This window comes from Amyelois transitella, chromosome 6, assembly GCF_032362555.1.
Source record: "Amyelois transitella isolate CPQ chromosome 6, ilAmyTran1.1, whole genome shotgun sequence".
Classification (NCBI taxonomy): domain Eukaryota; kingdom Metazoa; phylum Arthropoda; class Insecta; order Lepidoptera; family Pyralidae; genus Amyelois; species Amyelois transitella.
The window spans coordinates 6,614,699-6,642,232 of NC_083509.1; the positions used below are offsets into that span (position 1 = coordinate 6,614,699).

The 27,534-nt window shown below is 34.7% G+C and overlaps 1 protein-coding gene across 1 annotated transcript; it reads left to right on the forward strand.

Moving 5' to 3' along the window:
- The first annotated feature begins 203 nt into the window (after positions 1-203).
- LOC132901854 (uncharacterized) lies at positions 204-25,610 on the forward strand. Its single transcript, XM_060944749.1, has 4 exons — positions 204-447; positions 21,928-22,065; positions 22,888-22,995; positions 25,435-25,610. Exons 1-4 carry the CDS (start codon positions 204-206, stop codon positions 25,608-25,610), a joined length of 666 nt encoding a protein of 221 aa, XP_060800732.1.
- The last annotated feature ends 1,924 nt before the right edge of the window (positions 25,611-27,534 follow it).

Below are 27,534 nucleotides of genomic sequence, written 5' to 3' on the forward strand. Positions count from 1 at the left end.
AGAGACTGACGTGTGGTCGCAGGAGCCTGGATTTCATGTCTGTCTGCCAACGTACATAGTGGAAATTGTCTACGGGAAAACCTTCTGAATCTATTTCTTATAAATGCTGCGGGCAAAAGCCAGAGTAAAACAAGGAAGAAATTATATTTATTAAGTGAAATTAATATCAATTGTTATTTTTACAGATGCAATGACAAGATGAGATGAAAGCGTCGCGGATGGAGCGGCCAGGGCGGCGTGCGAAGGCCGGGTCGCTCAGCGGGCTCTCGGGCCCCGGGGTCCTCTCTGGCCCGCCGGGGGGTACGCCCAGTGTGCGTCGGCAGCGCTCCCTGGAGTGGGGCGGTGACCGGTACAGTAGCAGCGATGATGACCGGCCGCCTCAGGCCCCCCCACTCGCAGATAGAGTGTTCGCTTCGCTTCTCGCTCAGGCAACGCAACAGTTTGATGGTGAGTCATTCAAATTAGTTGTGTTTCGATAAGTTAATGTTTTCCTATTGTAGGAGATTTTTCACGCTACGTAAATTTATAAATATCGTTCAATTGTAGATAATTTTTCGTTAATGGTTTAATTCAGGTCACTTTAGTGAGGTACACTTAATGGGGCGCATGGTAGTGATCATAAAATCTCTTTACGTACTGACGTTATAAACATACATACATGCATAAAATCACACCTTTTACCCGGAAGGGTACGCAGAAACTACATCTTTCCACTTGCCACGATCTCTGCATACTTTTTTCTTTTCATGCAAGCTCGGCGGTTTCGGGTACTCTTGACCTTACCTTTTTGCTTGGACGTCCTTAATTTGATTAAGGTACAATCGTATAGGCTTTAGCTCCTACATTTCCATCCACACTCTCCTTGTATATTTGCTTTGTTTACTGACGTTATAAAGCTGGTAGGTACTTTTTTATAATTTTACAAAAACTGGGAAACTTTACGAGAAATTGTTTATTCCCTAGGACCATTACTTTGAAAAATTCTATATTTATTTAACTTAATTACACATAAGAATGTAAATGGTGAGCTCAAAACCATTGTCAGCTTGCCTCATATATTATTTTTGCGCAGCCTAACGAATAACTTTCGTTGATGTTAACATATTTAACTTTCTATGAGCCGTCTCGATGGTCGCTGGATCAGTTCAGAATTTGTTATTCTTTCTGTGACACGGCCGAAGGTCCACGCCGAGCCCTAACAAGTGGGATCATTAGTGGAGTGATCCGGGGGTTTGAAAGACGGGAGGGGAGGGAGGGAGGCAATTGATAGGGGAGCACCCTGCGGTGGCTTATGAGGAAAACTTTACACGTAAACCCAGCCTTCCTATCTTTCTGTCATGGTAGAGTTTATGAAGTCATACATGTTTTTAAAGTAAACGCGTTGGTAACGAGATGTGAATAGACGAATATTAGCTAACATAATACTTGATATTAAAAGAAGTTTATCATTTATAGATTAAGACAATAAGGGGCTCTTAAAATTTGGTCATGTAATTGGAAAAAAAAATGTATCTATCTATTAAATACATACAGAATGAAAATTTACCGACTTTTTTAAGGAACAATATTAATAAAGTCAATGTTTCACATTTATTCAAATAACTAGCGAAACCTGGTTTATATACCTATTATTATAACGTCCGAGGTATTACTTTGGGCAAGTTTTGGGAGTTGCCAAACAATCTTTTAGGTTAGGCGCATACTTCCAATATTGCGGAAGTTTATCTACGCCGCCGCACCGTTCTACCTGCTCCCGAAGTAAACATCCTAACAAAATAAACGTTCCGAATACAAATATCATTTAGTTGTTATTTTTGCTTTTTTAAGAGGATCAATGCACATTATTCACACATTTTCCGAAAATGAGTTAATGATCATCGAAGAGTTGTTAATATTTTGACGTGAAATCTTAACCCGGTCGTGGGTTAGGTAAGGAATGAGAAAAAAAGAGTGATGTTTCGCGGGAATTGGCTTTCTATTTGATGACACCCATATTTATTTGACTATAACCAAACACCGTAAGTAGCAATCAAATATTTAGTTAAGTAAAATTTGTATTATACCTTTAAAATATTTTATACTTTTTTCTTACAGCTAAGTAATATTGTGACGTAGGCTTTAAGTAAATTATAACTTAGGCTTGGGTGCAATTCACACATGGTAAACTACAATTATAATGAAACAATTTCTACAATTAAGGTGTGTATTTTGTAAGTAAGAGGGCTTTAAGTTTATATGTTGTATATTTCAAAACTCAAACAAGAGAGTCTTATCAATCCAAAATAGCTAATCCATTACTATTCGATTGTTATACAATAGGCCATATATACAGTGCTTCACGATAACCGTCTTTGTGATAGGGATTGAACTGCAACGAATTAATTTTAACCTTACCACTCAAATGATACAGTTTCATTTATAATACAATTGTGTGTCTGCCAAATATTAGTTCTGGCTTAGGACGAAAATTTTATCTACCGGAGATATGAAAACAAACGTGTGTTGCTTCAAAAGCCTATTGGTATTAGTAAGGTATCGATTTTGTTGCTACATTATTGGAAGAAATTAAAGCGAAGCCTTGTAGACTGTTGGTGTACGACTATCGTTTATAGGTCCATCTATATCAATCTATAGTTGTGCAAGGGAAAGATTTAATGATTTTTAATAACAGTGGTTCTTGTATTAAAAGAAATTAATTTGTACAATATTAAATCATTTAAATTGTAGAAAACATAATTTTGTTTACACATTTTTCCATTGCGTAAAAAACTTGGCATCCTTTCGAATGATTCAACATCTGATTAGGAAATCTATATTAGGCCTATAAATTAACTACACTTGGCTACTTAAGAAGAAACGAAATGAAATGACCAAATAATACTCTTAATAGAGTTTTTATATCTATTTGTTGAAAATTGAAATGTTAAATTTAGATATTATAAATTTAACTTCATAAAAGGGGTAACACCAGCTATAGTCATTATTATATCGGGCTACATAAGAAAGTTTGCTGGCAATATCTGAGCCGCAATAACATGAACCTTTATGATAATGTTATGTATACATCGTTCCGAGCAGGTAAATATTTCTTATAAAGTCAAGCATATCGTACAAATATGAGACTTTATGGTGCGCGATATACATATGTTTAACGTACCTGTATAACAAATTTAAATGACATCTATTTATTTATTCGGTGATATTGGTGGTAATCCCTTGAGTAAAAAGAAAAGAAAGCAAAAAGAAAAATCTAAATTACATCTATTAAGATTTAATTCTTTAAACGCTTAAAACGCAGTTTCGGATCTATCTTGAAACATAATGACAATAACATTTTATTTTAATAGTTTTCGTAGCGATGCTACAAAATTCGTAGCAGTGCTACGAGAAGCTCTACAAATTGTCGTAGCCGATCGTAGAATGCTTGTTTTCATAATCCTTTAAATGAACTTACTAGCACTTTTTCCTATGGTTTTGCTTTTATACGAATTTATGTATTTAACATATTCTTTCTAAGAACGACATACTTACGAACCATATTCGATACACGAATCTTTGCGTAATTAATACAAAAAACTTCCATCCGAGTTTTTTCTCAATATCTTTTTGTTCAATATGATTAGTAGAAAAGTCGGAAGGGGTATACTAATACTTACTGTGTTACTTTATTTACAAACATGAAGTCATCATACATAAAACATTTCTTTTGATATATCAATAACGTGATTCATGTCTTCACTCAGAGATGTAATGATATTCCTTATCCAATAAAAAGATTTACCAACATAGCTGGAATTTAATAAAATCTCTTATTCAATAAATGGGTGATGTCTTGCCTACTTGAGTTTCGAGGACCGTTTATTGATTACTTGAGCTATCTCGCGATTTTGCTTACGAATATGACGTTATTTCCTTTGATTGCGTCCTTCTATTGGAAATAAACAAATCTACTTTTATGAAAACATCTTACTATATTTGCGAATGATTTGTTTATTTGATCCTGCTTACGTTAGTTGCTAAATTATTATACCGTCTAATATATTCCTTGACGCGTGTTATGTTCTGGTGTAAAAAACATATTTGGTTACACGCATATACAAATCTTCAAGATACCGTAGAGGTCTTTTTTTGAGACGGAATATGTTTTTTCTTGAGATTAATTCAGATTTGAACTCTTACGCTATTATTTGTAAATGGTTGTTGGTTGAAAGACCAACCAATAAATCAATTCATAAATATTTTTTTAACATTTAAGTGTGTATACGGGTATTTCCGCCTATCACACTAGTAACGTGCAAAGTGCACTCTCCGTCCGATACGTGTCGAGTGTAAACACTGTGTTAATTGGTTGATACCATAAAATGGCAGTACACACGCTGTATTAGTTTCGACAGCTACTGTTGAGAGCTGTTTGCCACAGACCTGAGGAGCTACTATGTGTTCCTTAAATGTATATTAGATGTAACAGTATAAGGTAAAATTCAGATTCTTTGCCACTCAGTCGATAATAATCACTACCTACACATTGTGTAAATCAAAGTCATTTCCCACTTCGTCTGTCCTTATGTCTGTATGTATTTATGCTTAGATATTTAAAAATACACAATGGTTTTTAATAGATAAACTTATTCAAGAGGAATGTTTATATTTATAAATGCTATCCTTACGAAGGCGGGGTGGGTCGTTAGTACAAACATAAAATCAAGCCTCTTTTACGAAGTATAGAGAATACACCTTCCACTTGCCACGATACCTGCATGCTTCTATCGCTTCAGTCGTTAAGTTTATGGTTAGTAGTACATTGAATTATAACACATTGTACTGTGTAGTTCTTCGCAATATTAGATAATTAGATATAGATACAGGACCGCTTCATCTCCTTACCGTAATCTTTCATTCGATATGTGAGTAAAGAAAATGAAATTATATCTGGTACTGTTTTTTTTAAGTCTTTGATTGGCATTATTTTGACACCCTGGGTTAAGTTTATCAGTATCACGAAAGTCATCTCAGAATTGATTTAAGATATTCCATTTTTCTTTTACTTCAAGACTACATTAGAATGCTAGCTCATGCAAACTGCTCCATCGTCATGAAAAGTGTACCCTTTTCTCTTTTCCGTACTCCAGAATACATAAATGTAAAAATTTATGCAAATCAGCTTTGCCTAGATTTTGTCGTGAATGACGGATAACCAAACATACTTTCAAATTTATGATATTAAGTATGGATTCATAAAAAATTGTAACATTAAAGTTCAAATAAAAAAAATATATTGTACCAAAATTGATGCAATAGAGATTTAAACGAGATGAGTGTGAGTTTTCAGAGTATGACCAGAGCTTGAACATGCCCGTTGTTTAGCGTTGTTCATTTGGCTGTTTTGCTAAATGCTGTGTTCCAAGAGCTGTTACTATTTCGGGTATTTGCTTTTAGTCACAATTTGATGATGTTTCAAAAATCTCTCAAATTCGATAATAGAAATTTAAACAAGAGTCTTATTATTATTGGGATTCCTAGAAACTTAACCATTCAAATCGACGTTATTGTTGTTATAATTTGCTTTTACGTAGAGTATCTAACTATTGTCTACTGTTCACTGCTTTAACTTGAGCTACAATATCGGCGAAGAAAATCAAGAATGTGTTACCACATAAACAAGGTTTGAACTTGACGTATTGAGAATAATGTGGATTGGTACATTTATTTAGTAATTTTACTAAACTATTATAGGTTTTAAATGTAAGACGATGGCGTATTCTGAAATACATATTAAGACTCTTTTCACTTTAATTGTACCCTCAAGTGCTTTTGAACCCTGAGTCCACCAAAAAATTTACATTCTATTCCGTTTTTTCATATAATTTATGTGCAATAAAATGTATTCTGTATATCCTACATAAGACAATAGTACATTTTCAGTTTGTTTACAAACAGACAACTACATATATATCGTTAAATATGCTTAGCAAATGACCGACTACGAGATTCATACAAGATTGAATAATTTACAACAGTCCAGCGTGCGAGGGGTTTCGAAGTGAGCCGACATGCTAATGGCGGCTTTTTGGGGTTGTTACCGACATTACCTTTGCGATGGCCTTAATGTGATTAGTCTCGTCGCGTTAGTACTTCCAGCTTTTAATGCATCGCTGGACAAACTAAACGCATTTCCATATTTAAAGGCCATAGCAGACATACTATATTGACAGGTTGCGGTGTGCGACGGCATCGACGCTGCGTTTCGTTTAATCGATTCCGTATGCGTTCGCAACATCTGATTTAAAGTGCTTGATGCTTTTAATCCGGAGCATAAAATACATTTGACTAGATAACTCTGCGATTAAAATCATAGTTGTGATCTTTGCATGTCTATTGGTAAACATGATATCAGATTTTGCTTTCTGATTTTTGTTTTTCTATTGAGTAAATAAAAAACAAATATTCAGAAAGTAATATTTTAAAGTTATTTTTAATAATAACATACGGATAGCGAAAAAAAATGGGTGTCAAATTACATACTATATGAATCAAATGTTTCAATCATGTAGTCAATAAACTTGTTCTATTTATTCTTTTAATGAATATTTATCACGAGTCATCACTAACACGTATACATGTATAACTCTTAACTGATCGATGTCTCTTCATGACACTATGAGAATGACTGCTCAATCAAACGTGGACTGACCGGCCAATTCAACCACTTAGTTAGTTTTGTGATTTTTTAAGTCAGCTTCGGTAGGATAAAATTTAGTTTCTGCTGTTTCTGTTTAGTATTATATCAGTTGGGATACAAATCCATGAAGGGTTTATTATATTTTAAAAAGAACAAAATAGCAAGGTGCTTACACCCTGTAAACTATTGGTTTATCTGGAAATAAAATTTAGATTTAAGAGATCTATATTTATAAATTGACCTCCAGTGAAAATGCCGCAGTGTAATTTGTTCCGTTTCTTCTACGCTTTGGGAGCGGTAGTAGTTATAATTAGATTTAAGTGATGTGATGTAAATAAGTGATACCTTGTATCCAATTTTGAAAATAAATCTATTCCATTCTAAAATAAAATAATTTAGGAATCAATATAAAAAAATGTGTGTGTTTCCCGGCACTAATACAAAAAAGAATAGGACCATTCCATCCCATGGATATCGTAAAGGCGACTAAGGGATAGACTTACAAACTTGGATGTATGGCGATGGGCTAGCAACCTGTCACTATTTGAATCTCAATTCTATCATTAAACCAAATAGCTGAACGTGGCTATTCAGTCTTTTCAAGACTGTTGGCTCTGTCTACCCCGCAAGGGACAAAGACGTATCCAGTATGTATGTTTAAAAAAAATGTACCTACTTGAAAAAAAAAACAGTGTTCCAGTGTTTTCAGAGTAACATGTTGGTATGTTGTCCATTGCACCTTTGAAATCATAAGGTAGTTTTTGATATGTTTCAGTTTTTTTTGATACTTTTATAATTTTTGTAGTCATAAGTCACCTTTGTAAAATTTTGCTTGAATAAGATTTAATCATATCATATGTGTTATGATATGATTAAATATTGTTTTGATATTATAATCAATACAATGATTGACTTAGATGAGACTTAAAGTATTCGCTGCATGAACAATCTGCTTATGCTAATTAAATTAATTGCTACATCCTAACTACATATCCCCCGGAGTTATTAAGAAGCAGGCGAGATTTGGCATACAACTGAGTTTTCGTTTCCTTCGACTCGCATGAACAAATGCAATTCATTTGTTATTATTTAGATACTTAATACTAAATTTAATTAACGTTAAAATCTGTCTTATTTACAATATATATATGCAATATATTATTTTGATTTATAATTACTTCACTGGTTTAACCAAGCTATATATATTCGCTTAAATTCTTAAGTAGTTAAAATTTTGTAAAGACGGCCAATTGAGAGAATATTTTGAAGCGTAAAAATGAGAGTCTATGAAAAAAATATTTACAAATCTTAACGTGCAATTAGTATTAACGAGATAAGTAACAAGCTGATTACTAAATCAAGAAAAAACTGATGAATATTTTTTTTTATTGCAATGACAGTGGTGCAAATGAAAGCTATTATCTAAAGTAACAATTCAAATCATTGAAATTTTTTATAAATATCAGGTATTGTCGGAAATAATGCTGCGAATATAAAAATGTATTTTAAGTAAAATCCGGCAAGCGACCAATTATATAACATTATTAGACTGATTATAATGAGCGTCATTCCACTAATGGCGCTTTGATGCAAATTGGCGGCATGTTTGATTGGCCAGATATGATGGAGTCTCACCGCGAAACACGGTGCTAATTTCCGATTCACATATTATGGATCGGCTTTTATCCCTGTTATTATTATCTGGTGAATTTTGACTTCAGGTAGTATATAGACTATCCTTTTGTTTATCAATTAAGAGGTATAAATGAATATAAGTTAAACTACTTTCGTGTGGTTCCCGGCAGTACCGTGTGGTTCCCGGCACCAATACAAAAAAGAATAGGACCACTCCATCTCTTTCCCGTGGATGTCGTAAAAGGCGACTAAGGGATAGGCTAACAAACTTGGGATTCTTTTTTAGGCGAGGGGCTAGCAACCTGTCACTATTGGAATCTCGATTCTATCATTAAGCCAAATAGCTGAATGTGGCCATTCAGTCTTTTCAAGACTGTTGGCTCTGTCTACCCCGCAAGGGATATAGACGTGACCATATGTATGTATGTATATGTTAAACTACTAGTTACCCGCGACTTTGTTTACTGACAAACTCAACACAAAAAGCTAAACCCTCTGTATTGCTCCTACTGGGTGAGGAGGAAATTATATGAATACCAGTTTTTAAATTGAACCAAGCCTAAAACTTCAAAGAAAATATATTAAAATCGGAGCAATAGTTTTCGCGTGGTGCGAGTACAAACAAATAAACGGACAAAAAATCAAATAATCAAATTTTTGCCTTCTTTTGGTCTTGTATACGAGTAAATCACCTGTATCGATTTTGTCTGCAATATCTTTCAAGTACAGACATCGGTCAGTTCCTATTTTTAAATATGTATGCTGGAAATTGTTTTTGTTTGTATAACTTGTTTTATTAGTCTTTACACTTCTAGAAACTGAATTTGGAAGAACAATCATAATTAAACGCCATGATTAATGTAAAGACGTGATGATAGTTACCATATTTTATTATACAGTTTCTGATATAACTCTTAATAAATTATTTATATTTATCATCTTTAATTAAACCGCTTTTTTTATAAATAACTTTTTTCATCAATACAAATTTCTTAAGACGTTCTATTGGAATTTTAAGATATTCTTCACCTTCAAAGGCAATTCTTTTATCTGCAAGAAATCTCAGATCTGAGACGAATATTAAAGAAGGAAATAAGCTCGTAATGTTAGCTGAGATTGGAAACCATAAGGCCGGGTAGTTTCCATTTCATTTCGTATTTTTCTCCTTACACAAACGGTATCGGTGCTGTTATTAGAGGCAAGCCCAGTAAGTACGCAATATCTGCGGCGCGCTCCAGAAGATTCCTGGCCTGGCTACGCTTAGTGTCGGTCTTGTTTTGGACTTGGTTATCTGAGACTTGAGTCTCATATGTTCTATTTGGACATATTTTTTATAAAACATGAAAATTCTTGAAAGCTTAATAAAAATATTCAACAAATGAATCGAGATTTTTAGTACCTACATTACCTAAAGTAATTAAGTGATTACATATTGTAAACATGAAGTAATTGAAAAAACAAAGGACCTTAAAAATCCTCAATTTTATTAACCTGCATAATAGTCGCACTGATTTTACTTAATCTGGGTCCTACATAGATAAATAATAAATAATAAATAAAATAATATATAGATACATACATAGATAAATAATAAATAAAATAATATATAGATACATAGATAAATAAAAAAATAGTACAAGTGCCGTGTGGTTCCCGGCACCAATACAAAAAAGAATAGGACCTCTCCATCTCTATCCCATGGATGTCGTAAAAGGCGACTAAGGTATAGGTTTACAAACTCGGGATTCTTTTTTAGGCGATGGGCTAGCAACCTGCCACTATTTGAATCTCAATTCTATCATTAAGCCTAATAGCTGAACGTGGCCATTTAGTCTTTTCAAGACTGTTGGCTCTGTCTACCCCACAAGGGATATAGACGTGACCATATGTATGTATCAGTACAAGTCAAGTAAAATATAAGAGGTAAGTATCACGGATCCGAGTCCTTAGCATTAAACTAAATTTTTTTGATTGGGATTAATGCTGTTTTTGAGTTTAGTCCCCAAAAGATGAGCCTTGTCACGTTAAACTCAGGGCTCAAACACCCAGCACTAGGGTGCCACGTTATTGCATGGAAATTCTGTGTGCAACTTCATTCAGCTACCTACTCTCTTTTGTATAAGGCTCTCTCACAATGTTCCCGGGTTATTGTTTTTCAAAAGCGGAAGGCACCTGATATTACCTTTTCTGAATCACAAGCAGTTAGGTTTATTCAATTAAGTTGTACGCGGCCCTTTGTTGCCGTGAGCGAAAAGGTTATTTATTCCCTGGAATTATTGACTGTCCGGTTAAAATTCTAGCTTTGTGTTCGCATTTCAATAAGATGGAAGTTGATCCACAATTGACTTTTAAAAAAGCATTTATTGTTTTAGCTGCAGCTCTTAAAATGAATTTGCAATTATTATGTAAAGTTTAGTTATTATTAAAAATATTTTTTTTAATCTTCACCGTTCTTTAAGCATCAATCTTTCAAAATGTTTCAGATTGGTTTTAGTATAAAAACGAATCAAACAATAGATAAGTGCTTTAATCAAAACAGTAAAATTAGCTACCTTAACTGAAATTGATATTACGAGACTCCTACATAATCACGCCTTACTCCGTATCATAACATCAACATTCACTTATATTATGTAATATTCTATTCGTTCTTATAAAGAAAAGCTTCTGAACCATTTAGCATTTTGGTATACAAAATATGACGCGACTGGTGTGTCAATATCACAAAATAAATTTTCAAATTATGGCCCGGGGTGGATTGGATGCAATATTATGATAAATGTCTTCTTGGTGACAGGTGCTTTTGTACTAGGTGGCATGTGAGACGTAGTATACAAACATTATTGACACTTTATTGAGTCTTAAGGCACGGCCGCTCACTTAAAATATTTGTATAGGCGCCGCTGAGTTTACTTCAACATTCATTAATAATAATCATGGTCGCCTGTCATGTCTTGATGTCAGAGTTCGCCTAAAATACTGTGTAATTGTTTTTGTTTTGTGACGTTTATGTGTATCATATATTGAGATTCATATATACATACCATCACGCTTATCTCCTGTTGGGATAGGCTGCGACTTTGGAATTCCACTTGCTACGATCCTTACATACCTTTCCTTGTTTCTCTTATAAATATATTTATCAATAAATTAAAGACAATATATACTATTATACGTATTAGATTAACAATTGTATGTTTTTAGTGTAACTAGACTTGATTGTAGTATATTTAACTTGTTACGTCGTCTAAATTGTATTTAAAACACTAAGTGTGAAAATTTTATTCTTTTCCTTTTAAATATCTATAGAACAGTTACTAACTTAAAATTACATACAAACATAAACCACGTATCTTTCCCGAAGGGGTAGGCATAGACCACATCTTTCCACTTGCCACGATCCTTGCATACTTCTTTCGCTTCATCTACATTTATAAATCTCTTCATGCAAGCTCGTCGGTTTCGGGTACTTTAGACCTCATCTTTTTTAAATGAACATTTTAATTAATGTCAATTCTCGTATCGGAAACAACGTATCGCAAACAAAGTTATCTTAAACAAAGGTACCTAAACTCACCCTCATCATTTAGGATTTGTAGCTCCAAATGAAAGTTCAGTAGTTGTAATATCATTGCACTTTCCCGTCATTTCTATGCGGGCTGTTATCGCTGATAAGCTGACGTTCCACTATAGTTGACGTTTTATGGAGCTTAAAGGCTTTGAAGTGACCTTTCCACGACTTAGCTAAGAGGTCGAGTCGAGGTCTCCGTTTTTGCAATTTACCTGACAGATAACTTTATGGTTAGTCTGAAGAGATTTCTTGCTTCATGGAACTCCTTGTAGGAATTGTCTAAGATAGATGAATGTTTGTGCTTATTACACATTGGGATTTATACAATTTGGTCTTCATAAATATTCACTTTTGGTTTCCAAATATTTAGATACATATAATCACGTCTATATCCCTTGCAGGGTAGACAAAGCCTACGTCTGGAAAATACTGAAAAGCCGCGTTCAGTTGTATGGCGTAATGATGGAATTGAGATTCAAATAGTGACTGGTTGCAAGCCTATCGCCTACAATAAGAATCTCAAGTTTGTTGCCATTTCATTAGTCGCCTTTTACAACTCCATGGGAAAGTTATGGTTTATTATTTTCTACTTTCTCATGATACAAACATAATTGCAGATTTCAAATTCAATATATTCTACATCGTTGGTACTCGAGTTTATGATAGTGTAATTTACATGAATTTATTTTAGATTACCTATGTTGTTAACATAGATATAGAATAGTCTATCTTTGATTTCCATAGTTGTAAACTTTATATTCTTCAGAAAAATAAAGTTACATTTGTATTTATAGATCAAAAATTTGTTACACCCCTGTTAAAACGACATTTGAATTCCTGAAATTCAATATATCTTTCCTATTACGTAGAAAATAGTGAAAGAATAGGAATTAAAAAGAAAGTGCACTCGAGAATATGCGTCTCGAGCAATCCTATAAATCTCGTACAGTTCAATAGCACGGCAAATACTGTCTTGATAGTCCACGTTAAATGCAATTTACTGTAGCACCGAGCTTCTATTTCACTGAGTTGCAATACCTGTTATAAGGTGGTGAGACTTATCCGTTTATTGTTTGTTTAAATTTAAAACTGGGTTCAACTTCGTATTTAATTTTGCTGCTCGTTTTTAAAGTTGAACTTTTATTTTTTATGCCTATACTATGTGTAGTACTGAAGTAGATAATAATTTCGCTTTTAAATCAAGACGGTATGATGTTTTTCGCAACGAAATTTTTAATGCACAATTACAAGCAAATTGTAACAGTACCTACAAATTATGAGGTTGAAAATTTATGTAGTTTAGTTTTTTAAACATAATTCGATAACCATAAAATAAACAACTTTAGAGTATAGTATTACCTAAGTTAACGTCAAAACAATGTTCACATAAATTCTTTGCCACATCTCTGCTTTTTAGAACATAAACACAAAAATATTCTCTTTATCATTCAAAAATAATTCATCTACTTAACTTTTTTTCCTTTATGCTAAAATTCTTTGAAGTCGAGGAAAGCTCCCAAAAAGTAATTTTATTAATTACGAGTCAGGAATTCAACAAAGTTCCAAGCCAGAGAGGTCCTTTTCTTTCGCGAAGCGATCCATTATCTTATGAAGATTTAGAAATTCCTGCGGTGTGCGTCTCGCAGCAACGACTCAGGGTTGCCATAATTCAAATAACAATTGCATAACAAAAGAATTCGTTCGAGTATTGTTCGAAACGTAGAACAGATTTCTATTTTATTCATAGTGAAAAAAAAATAAAGTAACATGGGTATTGGGTATAGTAGGAAAAATACTGTCCATGTACATTTTATTTGTAAAAATACCGTTAATGACAACCCTGAAAATGCTAGCGGTGGAGCGGGTGCTTCTTTTTGATTTAATTTCTTGCACAATTTTAATCGCATTTTAACTAGGTAAATATGAGTAATTTTGTATGTTGGCAGAGATATTTTGGTGTGGGTTTAATGAAACTGTTTAAAATAATATTGTGTATAGTTTAACGATACATAGCCAAAAAAATATAAATGGGGCGATTTTGTTATCGATGGTAGCGCATCGGTGGCGGAGCGAGAAAACAAAGGGTTGGCTTGCTGCCCTTCGGCTATTTTCACTGTAAATGTTGCTGTATTTCTCTTTGTAGTTTTGTTCTGTGGGAGGTCATAAGAGGGCGCCACAGTCAACCTCATTTGCCCTCTTTAACTCAGTACAGTTGATTCTGCCTAACCGCAACCATGGCAGTAACAGGTAACTTTAACTTTACGGGTCATTACACCTGTATTATGTTGCTATATAGAACACCATAGATTAAACGAATTCTAAGTATTTTAATTAAGAAAGTAATTCCATTCACTGATATAAAGTTTCTGTGATGTTGATTAAATACCTTCATAGGTTTAAAGCAGAAGTTTGCAATGCTAAAAGCAATTAGAACAATTTGTTTATCCAAATTATTTTAATCATCAACAACTTGGCAAGATAAATATCTAGAAATTCTCCGAAGTTATAAAGACGATGAATGTAGAAATGTATTCGTGCAAATTTTATGACTTCTGGAATTCGTTACCTATATGAAATGTACAAACAAATGTTAAAATTTTCAGTTAACAAATGATAATTGTAAAAAAATTTAAACCATTGACCTCATCCAACGGGATGTTTAATAATTCAAGCTGAGTTATTACACACTGTCAGATGGGCTCGTAATATGTGTTTAACACTCTGTATGACAATAATTTACATGTATCCTTTAACAGGTAATGAATATTATGCACGGAGCGCCTAATTGGTTATTCTGTTTAGTTACCCAACACGGCTGATTGAATATTTCACAAGATTGCTCAGCGGACAGGCGCTGGGATTTGGTGGTTTATACATGTTTAATTATCACTCACGTTTATTGAGGGGATCCTTTCTACAGCTATATTAGGACGTCTTCCGAATCATCATGTAATATTTTTGCCTGCAGACTATTTTGGTAAAATGTATCTTGAAACGAGTTGCAAATTCTTAAGTTAATGTTTAGACTATAGAAATTGGAATTCGTCTGATATTTAGTCCCTCTACCGTGTCACTAAAGGCAACGATGCGCGATTTACTATGGAAAAATAGTATTATTGACCGAGCACGTGAAGCGAGTGAGGTTCACATGGGGCGAAAATTCATTTTAGTATGTATTTTTTTAACGTGATAACATTACAACCGTTGGTCTTATTTTGAAGAAATGTATGTAGGATTTGTTATTAAAATGTTTTAGTTCGTTTGGCGTCAAAATCGGTTGAATAGTTTTTGAGATATTTACAATATTATAAAAATTTAAAAATATTATTTGCATAAATAAAAAAAAAGTTTCAACATATAACCTACAAATAACCTATCATAAATTTACCATTATGAACTTACATTTTTATTTATTCATTCATATAATGACGTTTATATCCCCTGCGGGGTAGACAGAGCTAACAGTCTCGAAATACTGATAGGCCACGTTCAGCTGTAAGGCTTAATGATGGAATTGTCATGGAACTTACATTTATGTATAACAATTTTGATATTTAATTGTTAGTTTAGAACTTATTATTATAACACTTGTTTTGTTCACACATTTATAGTAAATAAAAATACACGTAATATAAAATAGCAATATTATGTAGACAAACTCAACACAAAATTAAAAAAACAGATTTCACCAAGCATGTGCGAATGTTCAGTCCATAAACCCGATCGAGATTGTGAACTTTGTTTTTCCCTCCGGAACTTATCCCTACTTTATAGTCTTCGAGGCGTAAAGGAACAAAAACAATACACTTAGGGAAGGGTGCATGTAATTAATATGGAAACATCTGCATTAGATACACTAAAAGAAAACTCGGTTTCTGATAGGGATTGGAAATTATTGCCAGAGGCTAGACAGATATGAGCGGGAGCAGGCATGCGTACTGTATGCCGAGAGAAAATTTCAATAATCCCCATAGGTTTGCAAACGTGGCACGCACGTGCCCGGGATTACCCGTAATTGATGGGGCCCGTGTCTAATCTCTGCACTTTGCTCTGTGAGCCCCGCCGCTGTCACCACGAAAAATTTGGATGGTTCAAACAATGGTTATTTTAGGGTGGCGATTCATCGTTTTTCCCATACAAATTAATAAGCTTAGTGTTAATGATGAAATAAAACTTTGCGTAATTTTAATTGTGGTCAATTTGGAAATAAATGTCGCTATGACGAGTCTACGTAGCTTGCCCTACAAAAAGTTATCAGATCTCGTCTTAAACCAAGCTGTACTACATCCATGTCAAAATGTACGATAAAGTGGTCAGATCTCATGAAGAGCCAAGAATCTTTGAACTATATTTTAGTTAAAACGTAATGATTGACCGTTTTTCTATGATATCACAGTAAAATACATTCATGTCAGACATAACAAACACTTGACTGGTTTCTTAATATGTACATAATTTAACCAATTTTCAGGTTTTATATTTTCTTACCACCAATATAATGTTTTCTTCGTCGTTCATTATACAGATGATGTTAAAAGATATTTAGTATGAGAAATACTTACTCAAGCTTGGGGTGCCTCATACTTAAACCGATAACATGGAAAAAATCATTGTATAATATAGATATCAGCCACCCCTCTATAGTAAATAATATGTGATGGGGTGTAAGTAGCCATTCTTCTTAGTGATACATTTACCATCTGATAAAAACCTTTCCTTCAGCTGTGATTTTTTAACCACATAAAAATAGCATTTCAACCCATTTAGGGCTGTTCTTATGTTGCTTAGTTTTCGTATAGGCTGTCTATAGCTGATGTTTTATTTATTTTAAATTAATATGACCAGCCTACGTGATCTTAACAATACAAAAAAATATTACAAATTGGAAAAAAATATGTTGGTCAAAAAACATTTCATTTACTCTTAGCAAGTTACCGTTCAAACAATTCTAATCGCACAAGGCATTTCTTTGTAAAACTGTCCCTATGAGTTACCTTAAATACATTCAAAATCAGCCGTAAAGTTAGAGTAAAAACGGCGCGAACAAAAGACAAGGCCGTGATATTTATGTATGAGGAAAGTTACTGGATTCTTAAAATTTCACCACGAAAAATCCAATAGAAATATTTCCCTAAGCATTTATTCGTTAAGAGCGTAATTTAGCCAGCGCCGAGGTACTATTCGCGTGCGCTTCTTATCTGCGGATATTTAAATTCTTGCCCGAGCCTCAAAATAGTTCAAATTAAATGGAGCTTGTAAATTAAGTGTTGCTATCACGCAATGCCGGGGAAATAGCTCTAAGTGGTTTTTGTGCGATCTATTAATTTATCTGGTATTTCGACGGTATCATTAGATGTAATTGGTATTTTGTACAATTGGGCTGATTATGATATTTTTTAAGACTTTCTATTCATATTAAGGAATGTTATAAATAGAAAAGATTAGTGCTTTTGTTTATAACAAATAATATCAGATAGATAGGTATTTTTGTTCTTAAAATTCTCATGACAGCAAAGCCTCCAGCAATAGCCAACTATCATCACTATCACTACATATTATAAAATAAAGTCCCCCTACTTTCTTGGTCTGTATGTATGCTCTACTCTCGGTAAGTTTGCACGGGTTCTGTTTCTGTTTGGAAAGAAGGTTTTCTGAGGAAGGTTAAATTTATAAATTAAAACTCACAAAGTTCTTCTCCTTTTCAAAGCCGGTTACAAATGAACGAATATTTCTATGATTGGGCAAAATAAATCAGATATGAGTGGATGGCAGTGAGGGGAAGGAGATGACGGTGCCAGCCATCGCTCTCAGGGGTAAACACCGACGATTAAATGTGAAAATTTAATTCAGGTCACTTTTAGCGCCAGAGTAATGGAATCTCTTATTTTCCAACAAGTAACTCATTATTAACAAGCATTTAATAGAAATCTTAAGATTAACGGCGATTCTACGGTTTACCACTCAGGGGCTGTAAACTTTTTCTCTTCCTCCATTTGTATTACCAGCATTGCTACTCATTTTTATTATTTAAAAGAAGGAAAATTTTCAAAGTTGCTTTTATGAAACAGTTCACAATAATTGTGTTACGACAATAATTTTAAGAACATGGAATGAATAGATGTACGTGCTCATATTGCCTGACCTATAGCTATGGCGGAAATGCAGCCAGGTTCGAGCCCGAGGCACAAAAGACTTTGAAAAATGCAAATTTAGCCGAGGGCGGTGACGGCCGCAGCCCCCCCGCGCCCCCTGCGGCTTCGCCTGGCATTTAAATGCAACCTAACTTGTCAAAGTTTGGCGCTTTGCAAATGAATGCTAGGTCTCAGCTCAATTTATTCCAGGATTTGTGCAAGCCACTGATTTTATTTTCCCACGAACCTTTGCATTGCGGCTTCATTTAGACCTTTAAAAGTTTTCCAGGTAACGGTAAATCATTAAACTAAATTAATAATCTAGGTTGGTATTTTATAATCTGAGGCTTTTCTGAAAGTTTTATAGGTAATTCTCGATTTAGTAGGTTTAAATGACAAATTATTCATATTTACAATATCATAAACAAAGACGAGTCTAATAATTCAGCCGTCGACGACGGGAACATGGTATCTCTCTTCGATTAAATTAGTCGATTAAATTTTCATATTCAATCTTGAGTTGTTTACTAAAGGGAGGCATCGCGCCGGAGGACTGCTTCGTGCCTTATTACCTTTTCGACCTTATTTTCAGACAACTTAGATTCAAAATTGAGGAATGCTGTGAGAGTAAGCAGTTAAATATTCATGATCTATGATAAGAAAAAAACAGTCAGACTTGCCAAACATTGGCTAACAATATCGAATTTAAACATGATTCTAACTAAGAATATTAAGAGTTGGTCAAAAATCGTTTCTATGGCGTTTAACATATAATGATATTAAGTTCAGTATTAGCACTCAACTAAAAAAGATATACAAAATTAAGAGAACGAGTTTTAGTCTGAATGAATGAATTGAATGAAATTGGTTTATGATGCGTGGTCGCTGTTTGTTCACCTCGGTTAGGAAACCGAGGTGAACAAACAGCAACTCTAGTAGAAACTAGAGTTTGGTCTTTGATTTGGTCCAACCAACCAAACAACTATCATCAACCATCGATGGCAGCTAAGCTTTTCAACGTCATCAAGAATTGAAAGAAGTCCTTACAACCACACAATCAATTTAATAACCCCGAAATTAAAATAAAAAAAACTCATTCATTCAACTGTCTTCAACTTGGTAACAAAAATAAATACAAGTTAAAGTATCAACATGAAGACTATCTGCATATTGACACTAAAACTCTATGAAAGCTGCACTTCGACATTGATAGCCAATAAACTTCAGAATACCTAATGATGTACCGGAACGCTCTTCATTTTGCAGTATTTATTGCTCGACTACACCGCACCTGTATAAATAACTACCTTCCTTGCAAATTGTATTTCATAAACGCCAGTTACAACAACCGTAATAAATTGACGGAGATCTTGAAATAATTTTCTGTAATACTGCTTCAGGATGAAGTCCATTGTTTGTGTAATATCGGTGGAATGTTCCGACTAATGAATAAGAATAGTAGCAATCGCTTCCCTTTGTTGGATTACAGTTTCAAGTTTTACGTTTTGAGTGAAAACTATTTTTGTTCTTACTTGTATAAGTTATTGGTTCTTTACTTGTATAAGTTATTGGTTCTTATGTCGGAAATAAGGCATTGTGGCCGTGGATGCAACTGGGAATATGCAATGAGAGAAATAAGTTTCTAGGTCTTTATGAATAAGTCAGCGATATTTATCTACTAAGGCGTGTAGTTTCCTATAAAATAAAATAAAACTGGTCAAGCAGGATTTTACATTAACATTAAATTAATTATTCTAACTAACTAAAATTTTAATACTGTTAACAGTCAAAAACCTCGTTTCAATAAACGCAAATATCTCTAATCTCATCAAGAGTGCTCCGAAACTAAACCACTACGCAATATTGCAAAAATATTCCGTTAAAAGTTGTGAATCAAAATTTAATAATGAAATTACGTGCGGCGGAGGGCTTTTAGCAGCGTCCATGTACTGTGTTTACATTATGCCATTCCTCTGAAAGTACCTTTCTGAGGTTGTTATACAAATTGAGTTTGCAGAATCGTTGAGTAAACTAAAACAAGGTGTTTAGTTTCGTATCGCCCGCGGCTACACACCAGACCGACCAACTTAACTTTCATTAATGTAACATTCAGAACCTTTAATATTATTCCAGTTGTGAATTCTCAACCCTCGAAATTATTTGTTTATCCTGACCGTACAAAAACTTATTAGTTAACCCTTCTGGTACTGCGACAGTTATAATGATTATTTAAGGAATATTTATAGAGTCAGTATAAATAATGTAATCTCATACAGTATTATAAAATATTTTCTTTCAAATTCATATCTATAATTTTCTTATAAAAATCTTCTTCGAGTCGTCGCTAATCTTTTTCCTCTACAGAGAAAAAGAGAGGTGACTGTCAAATCTATCAACGCAACAAACGCAGTCAAGTCTGTTATACAGATTTCTACGAAATTTGGCACACAGATAGTGATATACTATCTGTATGTAATTTAGTGCCATGTGGTTTCCGGCACTTTAGAATGGAACCGCTACATATTTTAAAATGCGACTTATGGAAAGGCAACAAATAAACAACTTGGGATTTTTATTGTAGGCGATGAGCTAGCAACCTGTCACTATTTGAATCTCAATTCCATCATGAAGCCATATAGCTAAGTGACCTTTCAGTATTTCCAAGACAGTTGGCTTTGTCTATCCCGTAAGGGATATAGACGCGACTATATGTATATAGTATGTATGTATATATGATAGATAGTTATGAAACATTCTGATGCACTAAGAAGCAAAATTCCACAAAAGTTAAGTCTCGGTTTAAAGCTAGTGAGTTTATATTTCTAAGTATTTCAAATACGTCATAGAAAATTGGTAAACAATTATTATGTAGTGCGGTAAGATGAAGGGCACGGGGCAAGAAAATATTACCATTTTATTTTATTTATACCAACTTAATTTAGGCAAGCTATTACGTTATGACAGTACCAACTTTTTCAAAAGTTACTGTTAACTTCTAGCCACGCTGACCTATGACTGACAAGGTGTTTTAGGATGAATTTGTGTTTTACAGTTCTAACAGTATCTATGTAATAAATCAGGCGTTATCGGTAGACCACTGTTAAAAACTATTGACAGACTGTTTGGCGGACAGTCGCTTTAATAAAAAATGTACTGTAATTATAGTAAATTATATAAAAATCGCAAAAAAAACTAAGGACTATTCACAGCCTCCTCTACCATGTACCAATGACTATTTTCGAAATTGTGTTACAGTAGTTTGAATACTATTCGATGCTCTTACGGTGAGGGAAAACATCATGAGAAAGGAGGAAGAAGACTCTTTACATCATAGACATACTATCTTGATTAAAAGTATTGGTTAAGTAAAGATCTCTTGAAATGAATACCACTTTTTCAAGTGTTAGAAATAACAGAACACATACGGAGAATAGTTTGAGATGCGCTTGTTCAACATGTTTGCTATGTTTGGTGAAGTAGCCGAGCAGGCCTAGCCCGGGGCTAACAACTTGCGCGGCCCGCTCCAGACTTCGCACACATTTGTTTGTTATTGTTTAGAATTACCTATCCAAACAGACCGCATCATAAATTCCAAACTTCCCGCCCTCAACTTTTATACTGACCTATTTGAATAAAGCACTGAGAATAATGAGCCAGACATGACTGTTGAATGTAAGTCGCTTTGGATTTTCTTGAAGTTCTTAAAGATAAGCGCGTGTTCGCTTTCGCAGATTCTTTTCTGTGTTTGGTGAATTAAGTTCTTACGTTGGTGTAGGAATTCAATTGTATACCCTATAATTTTTTATTTCTATATCATGATATGATGGCAATATTAATAAAAACGAATCCCAAACCATATTATTGTATCTTACATTGACGTTTAAATTAAATATATCTCTTTTGTTTGACAGATGAACAGCGTCGTATATATGGTTCAGAAGGTGGGGAGGACCTGCCTCGTTTTGTCAGTAGCCCACAAAGGCAATCTTCACCATTTCCACACGAGAGTACTAACCGGCGCTTCTATAGAAGAAACAGGAACTCTAAAGGTGACAGACACACATTATTTACTTTAATAGAGTCTTGGGTAATCAAATACAAAGGCCAGGCTTACTCAATTATGATTGCGAGTTGTGCGTTATATCTACAGAAAGCTTTTTATAAAGGCATAAAGTTTTTTTTTGTTTTTCTATTATTTTATTATTATTACTTCTCTCAGAACTGTTATCGATCAGGTAGTTATTAGGTTTAAAAGGTTAAACTAATCACGAGATTGTAACAAATAACCACATTCCCACATTATTATCCTTGTGTGGAATTGAATGTCACATTACATCTAACATGATGCCCCGTGGGAGAGGCCTACAGTGTCCTATATTGTAATAGGCTATGACGGACGACTGAATAGATTAATCTCACTTTGTCCATCAATTTTCAAATTTGTCATTTGCATACTGTGAACAAAATGAATTTGTTATTTAATCAGTCAGCCATGTATTTTCTTCCAGTGTTGTTTGAGTATATTATGGTCTTTAAACATTTGTGACGTCTAGTACCTACTATACTACACTATCACGAATTAAATTAGTATTATGCGATATCGGTAGCCGGCCATAAAAATATATGTCACGGCATGTTAAATTTCACCTACCTTACATATTGATTTTGGTAGAATTTAATATGATAATTCTATAAGTCCTTATTGACAAACAAAAACAAAATACCACGAAATTTCATATGTATAAAGCAAATGCTAGACCTTTTCCATGATAATAGAGATGGAGAAAAAGATGTAAAGCCCGTTTCTCGGATCAAAGATCGTTTTTCCTCGCAATATTTTTCTATTTAAAATTAATGAAAAGTATTTCCAGGTGAAGAGATGTTTAATGGTGAGCAAGGTGGCACAATGTCACGGCGGAGGCGTGCTGATGATTTCACGCTTGACGGCAATGGACGAGCGCGCCACTGCCTTACCAATGGTAACCATCAACTTTTATTTTGTTATGAAGGCAAGTGAGATAAAGTTTAAAAAACAAACATACGTAAAATATGCTTATGTTATGTTATTATATTACTAAACTAAATTAGATTACTAAACAGCTAAATACACGTTTTAATGATAGAGTGAGGGATAACATCTAAAGGAAGCCTGGATCTTAGCGCAATTAAATTACTTTTTGAGCCTGGTTGCTCGAGCTCGAGAAGGTCAGACGGTAGGCGCATTGCATATTTCTGATACACTGACTCTTATAAAATTATCATTGTCTTAGGTAACAGTTTAATATGCATGACTAGATTAGTTATTTCTTTATTATTAGCACTGTCACAAGTATGCTAATATGTTAACTTAACTAGACTGTCATATAATTAGTTTTATAATATCGAAAAAGAAATCCATGTCAATTCTAAAGCATTTTGGCGGTTTGTGAACGATAAGCGAAAGGCGGATTCGGACTTTCCAGCTCGCATGCATCTCGATGATGAAATAGCAGACAATGGACAACTTATAGCAGATTTATTTGCCAAGTCTTTTAGCAATAATTTTACAAAGAGTTCAGGGGCTTCCGTTCACTTCCCTCCAAAAATGTGTCAAACTGTATCTGGTATATCTATTACTGCAAAAGATACGGGAGTTAAATGTTCATAAAAGCGCCGGTCCTGATGGTATTCCCCCAATTTTTGTAAAGAGATGCGGTGCTGCTTTGAACTTACCTCTTTCAATTTTATTTGATTCTTCCTTGCAAAGTGGTCAATTTAAACTCCAAGTGTTCAATATTCGCCGACGACACAAAAATTTATAAAGTTATAAAGTCTTCAACTGACGCGGATCTTTTACAAAACGATATCGAGCGATTGACAGCATGGTGCAAAGCCAATGATATGTCAATAAACATAAATAAATGCCATTACATATCATTCACAAGAAAAAGACAACCCATTGCCACATCTTACAAAATAGGATCAGAGGAATTACAAAAAGTGAAAGTAATTAAGGATCTTGGTGTTTGGCTGGATTCAGAACTCGGTTTTGTTGATCATGTTGATAATATCGTAAGAAAATCAGCTCAAATGTTAGGCTTTCTCAAACGAAATTCGAAAGAGTTCCGTTTTGCTGAAACAAAGATTCTCCTTTTTAATACGTTGGTCAGAAGTAACTTGGAATATGCTAGCTCGGTTTGGAATCCAACATATGCTGTCCACTCTCAGCGAATTGAACAAATCCAGAGAGCTTTTACTAGGCACCTAGCATTCTCGGCACCTAACATCTCTCATCGTTGTCCTTATAATGAGCGGTTGAAGTATTTCGATATGACATCTTTGTACGATCGACGCAAATTACATGATGTTATATTTCTATATAAAATATTAAATAACTTATTAGATTCCGGGGACATACTATCATCAATAAATATTAAAGCTCCAAGTAGAATGCCGCGTAAACCCATCACCAAACTCCTAGGTGGTCCGGCGCCGTCTAGAACCAATCTGGGTAGACACGCTCCTGTTAACCGTATGTGCAATACATATAATTCTATAAATGGCGACTCGGGGAACTTGGACATATTTGGCGATAGCCTTAATGTCTTTAAACAGAAGTTGCTCAAACATATCAGGCATTGTTAATCACAACTCAAGCATCATACTTTTAAATGTGTTAGTCATTTGATATCTTGGGTAAATGTTGTGTATACCTGTTATTTGTGTTTACTTTGGGACTTATAATTGTGTATCTTTGTTAAGAATGTAGTAAGTAAATACTGTTGGTGTACCTTAATAAATAAAATAAATAAATAATTAAGCCCTATTACATCTCTCCCACCCGATACTAGACAATATTGTCATCTAAACATACGTCACATTCCGGAGGCTTAGTTCTATGCCATTCCGAAATGTAAGGAATGAATGAGGCATTACACACATTCAGCTCCGCCGGATTCCAGTTTAGTTATTGTAGTTAGGCATTCTATGTCGTATATCCATTATAAGCGTAATACGGAGGTGGGTGCATGCCTTTGATAAGGATGCTTCGCATAGTTTCTGCAGACGCACGTGGTTGAGATGTACGTATAGATAAACTATAAAGCACGTTAACTAAATATTATAACATAACGCGTTATCTGTCAAATTTTAATATTGCTATGAAAATAAATGTGAATTCGCTCATTTCCTAAAGGATGAAAGAATGGTCGAGGAATTGATACAAATTATATATATCATATATTATTATTCTGACAGGCTTAAAACTGTAATCCCAATACTAGCTTTTTTAAATTAAAGTAAAATTATTATTCAAAGCGAAGAGAGAAATTTTGGACTTCGTGCCCGAAATCTTTTGATGAGAGAATTAGGTACTTATTATTTTGTTCATGCATTCTAAGTTATTAACGTAAACCTTCTTATGTTTTACTTGACACCAGGTCCTACCAACGGCACAGGCAGCGAGCGAGAATGCGACTCGCCGCCGGAGCCGGCGCCGCCCGAGGTGCCGCCGCGCGGGCCCTCGCTGCACGTCACTTTACGACACCGGCCCGTGCCGTGCGAGCAGCCGGCTGAGCCCGACCGCCTCTACTTGTCCGAAGGTAAAAGGCTTTAGTACTTTCACAGGTCGTTACAACAAAACTGGTAGTGAGCGTGAATGTGATTAATCGCCGGAGCCAGTTATTCGATAGGTTTATGATAGATAAACTCAACGATCTGTTTGTCCAAAGAGCAATGTCTGATTTTTTGGTAACTCATGACAATTCCTACGAAATTAATATAGAATTCAATTCTATACGTATAATAAAATTATCGCAAATGTGTTGTGTTTGTAGAATTTTATGTAATTACATACGTTAAGTGGTAGCATTGGGGGACAGTGGTTTTGTCACGCGGCTCGCTTCCTCGCAGGATACAGCGGGCGGGCCGCTCTTGATGAGTTAGTTAATTAAATTTCCGCCGTAAATATACGTACGGTCGAGTAACGTTAAGTAGGCTCTGTTCTTGTGTATATACTTGGGCTGAAGTTTAATCGAATTGCAGCGTCCGCGGGCGGCCGCGGCACCAAGTTTGCTCTCGCTGACAAATTAGCCACTTGATCTTGCTATGCCCGAGGCGCGTATACGTAAAGAACTCAGACTTTTATTCCCTTTGCGTTCAACTTTTTTATTTACACTTCTCTTTTACATTAGCTTAAAAGTTAAATAAATTTATGGGACTTTATAAGTTCCAATCCCTTTGGTTGCTTGCCGGAGCCAGGTATCCATCAAACCGCAGGTCAAACCCACCGCATTCCGGGTATCGCGAAAGAAGGCTAAATTTGATTTGGACGAATCTCGAGGATGAGGCGCCTTTGATGTGGCGTACCCTTCGCCCCGCTTCGCCACTGAAATGGCGTGCACTTACAGAGAAACTCTTACCGTAATTTAATTTTTATGATAGCGCATTGTAAGTGTCCCGGAGTGACTTCAATTTGGATTTGTTCTACCACTTAAGGGGGCGGTGATCATATAAAAGTATCAATAAAAGCTGAGCTGATAGGTGTCTGGTGTTTTATAAAATCATAAAGACTCCATTTCGAGTGTAGCTCAAAAATAAGCTGATGTTGATAATATAAATAGATCGGCGGATTGATAGGCATAAAAATGAATTAGGCGAATTTTAATGCAAACAAGAAAATAGCTTCAAAAGGTCTTGAAAGTTTAATGGAATCGAACAGGGCTCGGCCGAAGTCGGCGGAAGTTTGCGTGGGTGACAAATTGGGTACTTGACCCGCTCGCTCGGCCAGCCTCCCAAGTGCTTGTTCCTCGAGGACCGTAATAAGTTTAACTTAAAGTAAACTATATTCACCATTCCCTCTAATTTGTCCTTCTGCTACGTTCTCGCGACACTCTTTGCAGTTTCAAATTAACATCTGTTTACTTACTCCGGCAAATTACAGGTATACAAACTGGAAACTTAGTTTTGATTTAAGTACTTGTTTGTTTATTTCTTGAGTTTTACCTTATTTTATTATGTTTACGCTGAGTAGAGATGCTTAAAACTTATGGTGACAATCTCTGGATATCAGAATAAACAACTTACTTTAAAATTATAGCCATGGGTCAATATACAAACATTGTTGTAAGTTAAACACAAAATTGTTAGTTTAATTAATAAATCAGAGCCCGCCCGTTTGCAGGCCAGCGCTGGCGGTGCGGTGTGCGTAGTAGGTACTTGCGGATGCAATATTATTTCTCACAGAACTTGGCGTCTCAAGTCTCAGCCTTTGCTTGAAAATTGAAACCTCCCTGGAGATTCGCCGTAATTTAATTTTTACGATGCCGTATTGTTAGAGCTTCCGAGAAGCGCTGTTTGCAGTTAAAACTCAAAACACTGAGTCTGTTGGTATTATTATAATGCTTTGCTTCGTATTAAACGAGATAGAACCACGAGCTGATGCGATTAAAATTTCGAGACTGACTGTTGTTACGTACATTGTTGTAGTAAATAAGTATATATATGAATAAGTTTAGTTGCATATACAACTAAACTTTAAG

What these genes read in the sequence shown, in the direction of transcription:
- LOC132901854 (XM_060944749.1), top strand. Translation starts at nt 204, where the DNA reads ATGAAAGCGTCGCGGATGGAGCGGCCAGGGCGGCGTGCGAAGGCCGGG. An exon ending in AAGAAACAGGAACTCTAAAG is followed by an intron (nt 22,066 to 22,887) that starts GTGACAGACACA and finishes AAGTATTTCCAG; the next exon opens with GTGAAGAGATGTTTAATGGT. An exon ending in GCGCCACTGCCTTACCAATG is followed by an intron (nt 22,996 to 25,434) that starts GTAACCATCAAC and finishes ACTTGACACCAG; the next exon opens with GTCCTACCAACGGCACAGGC.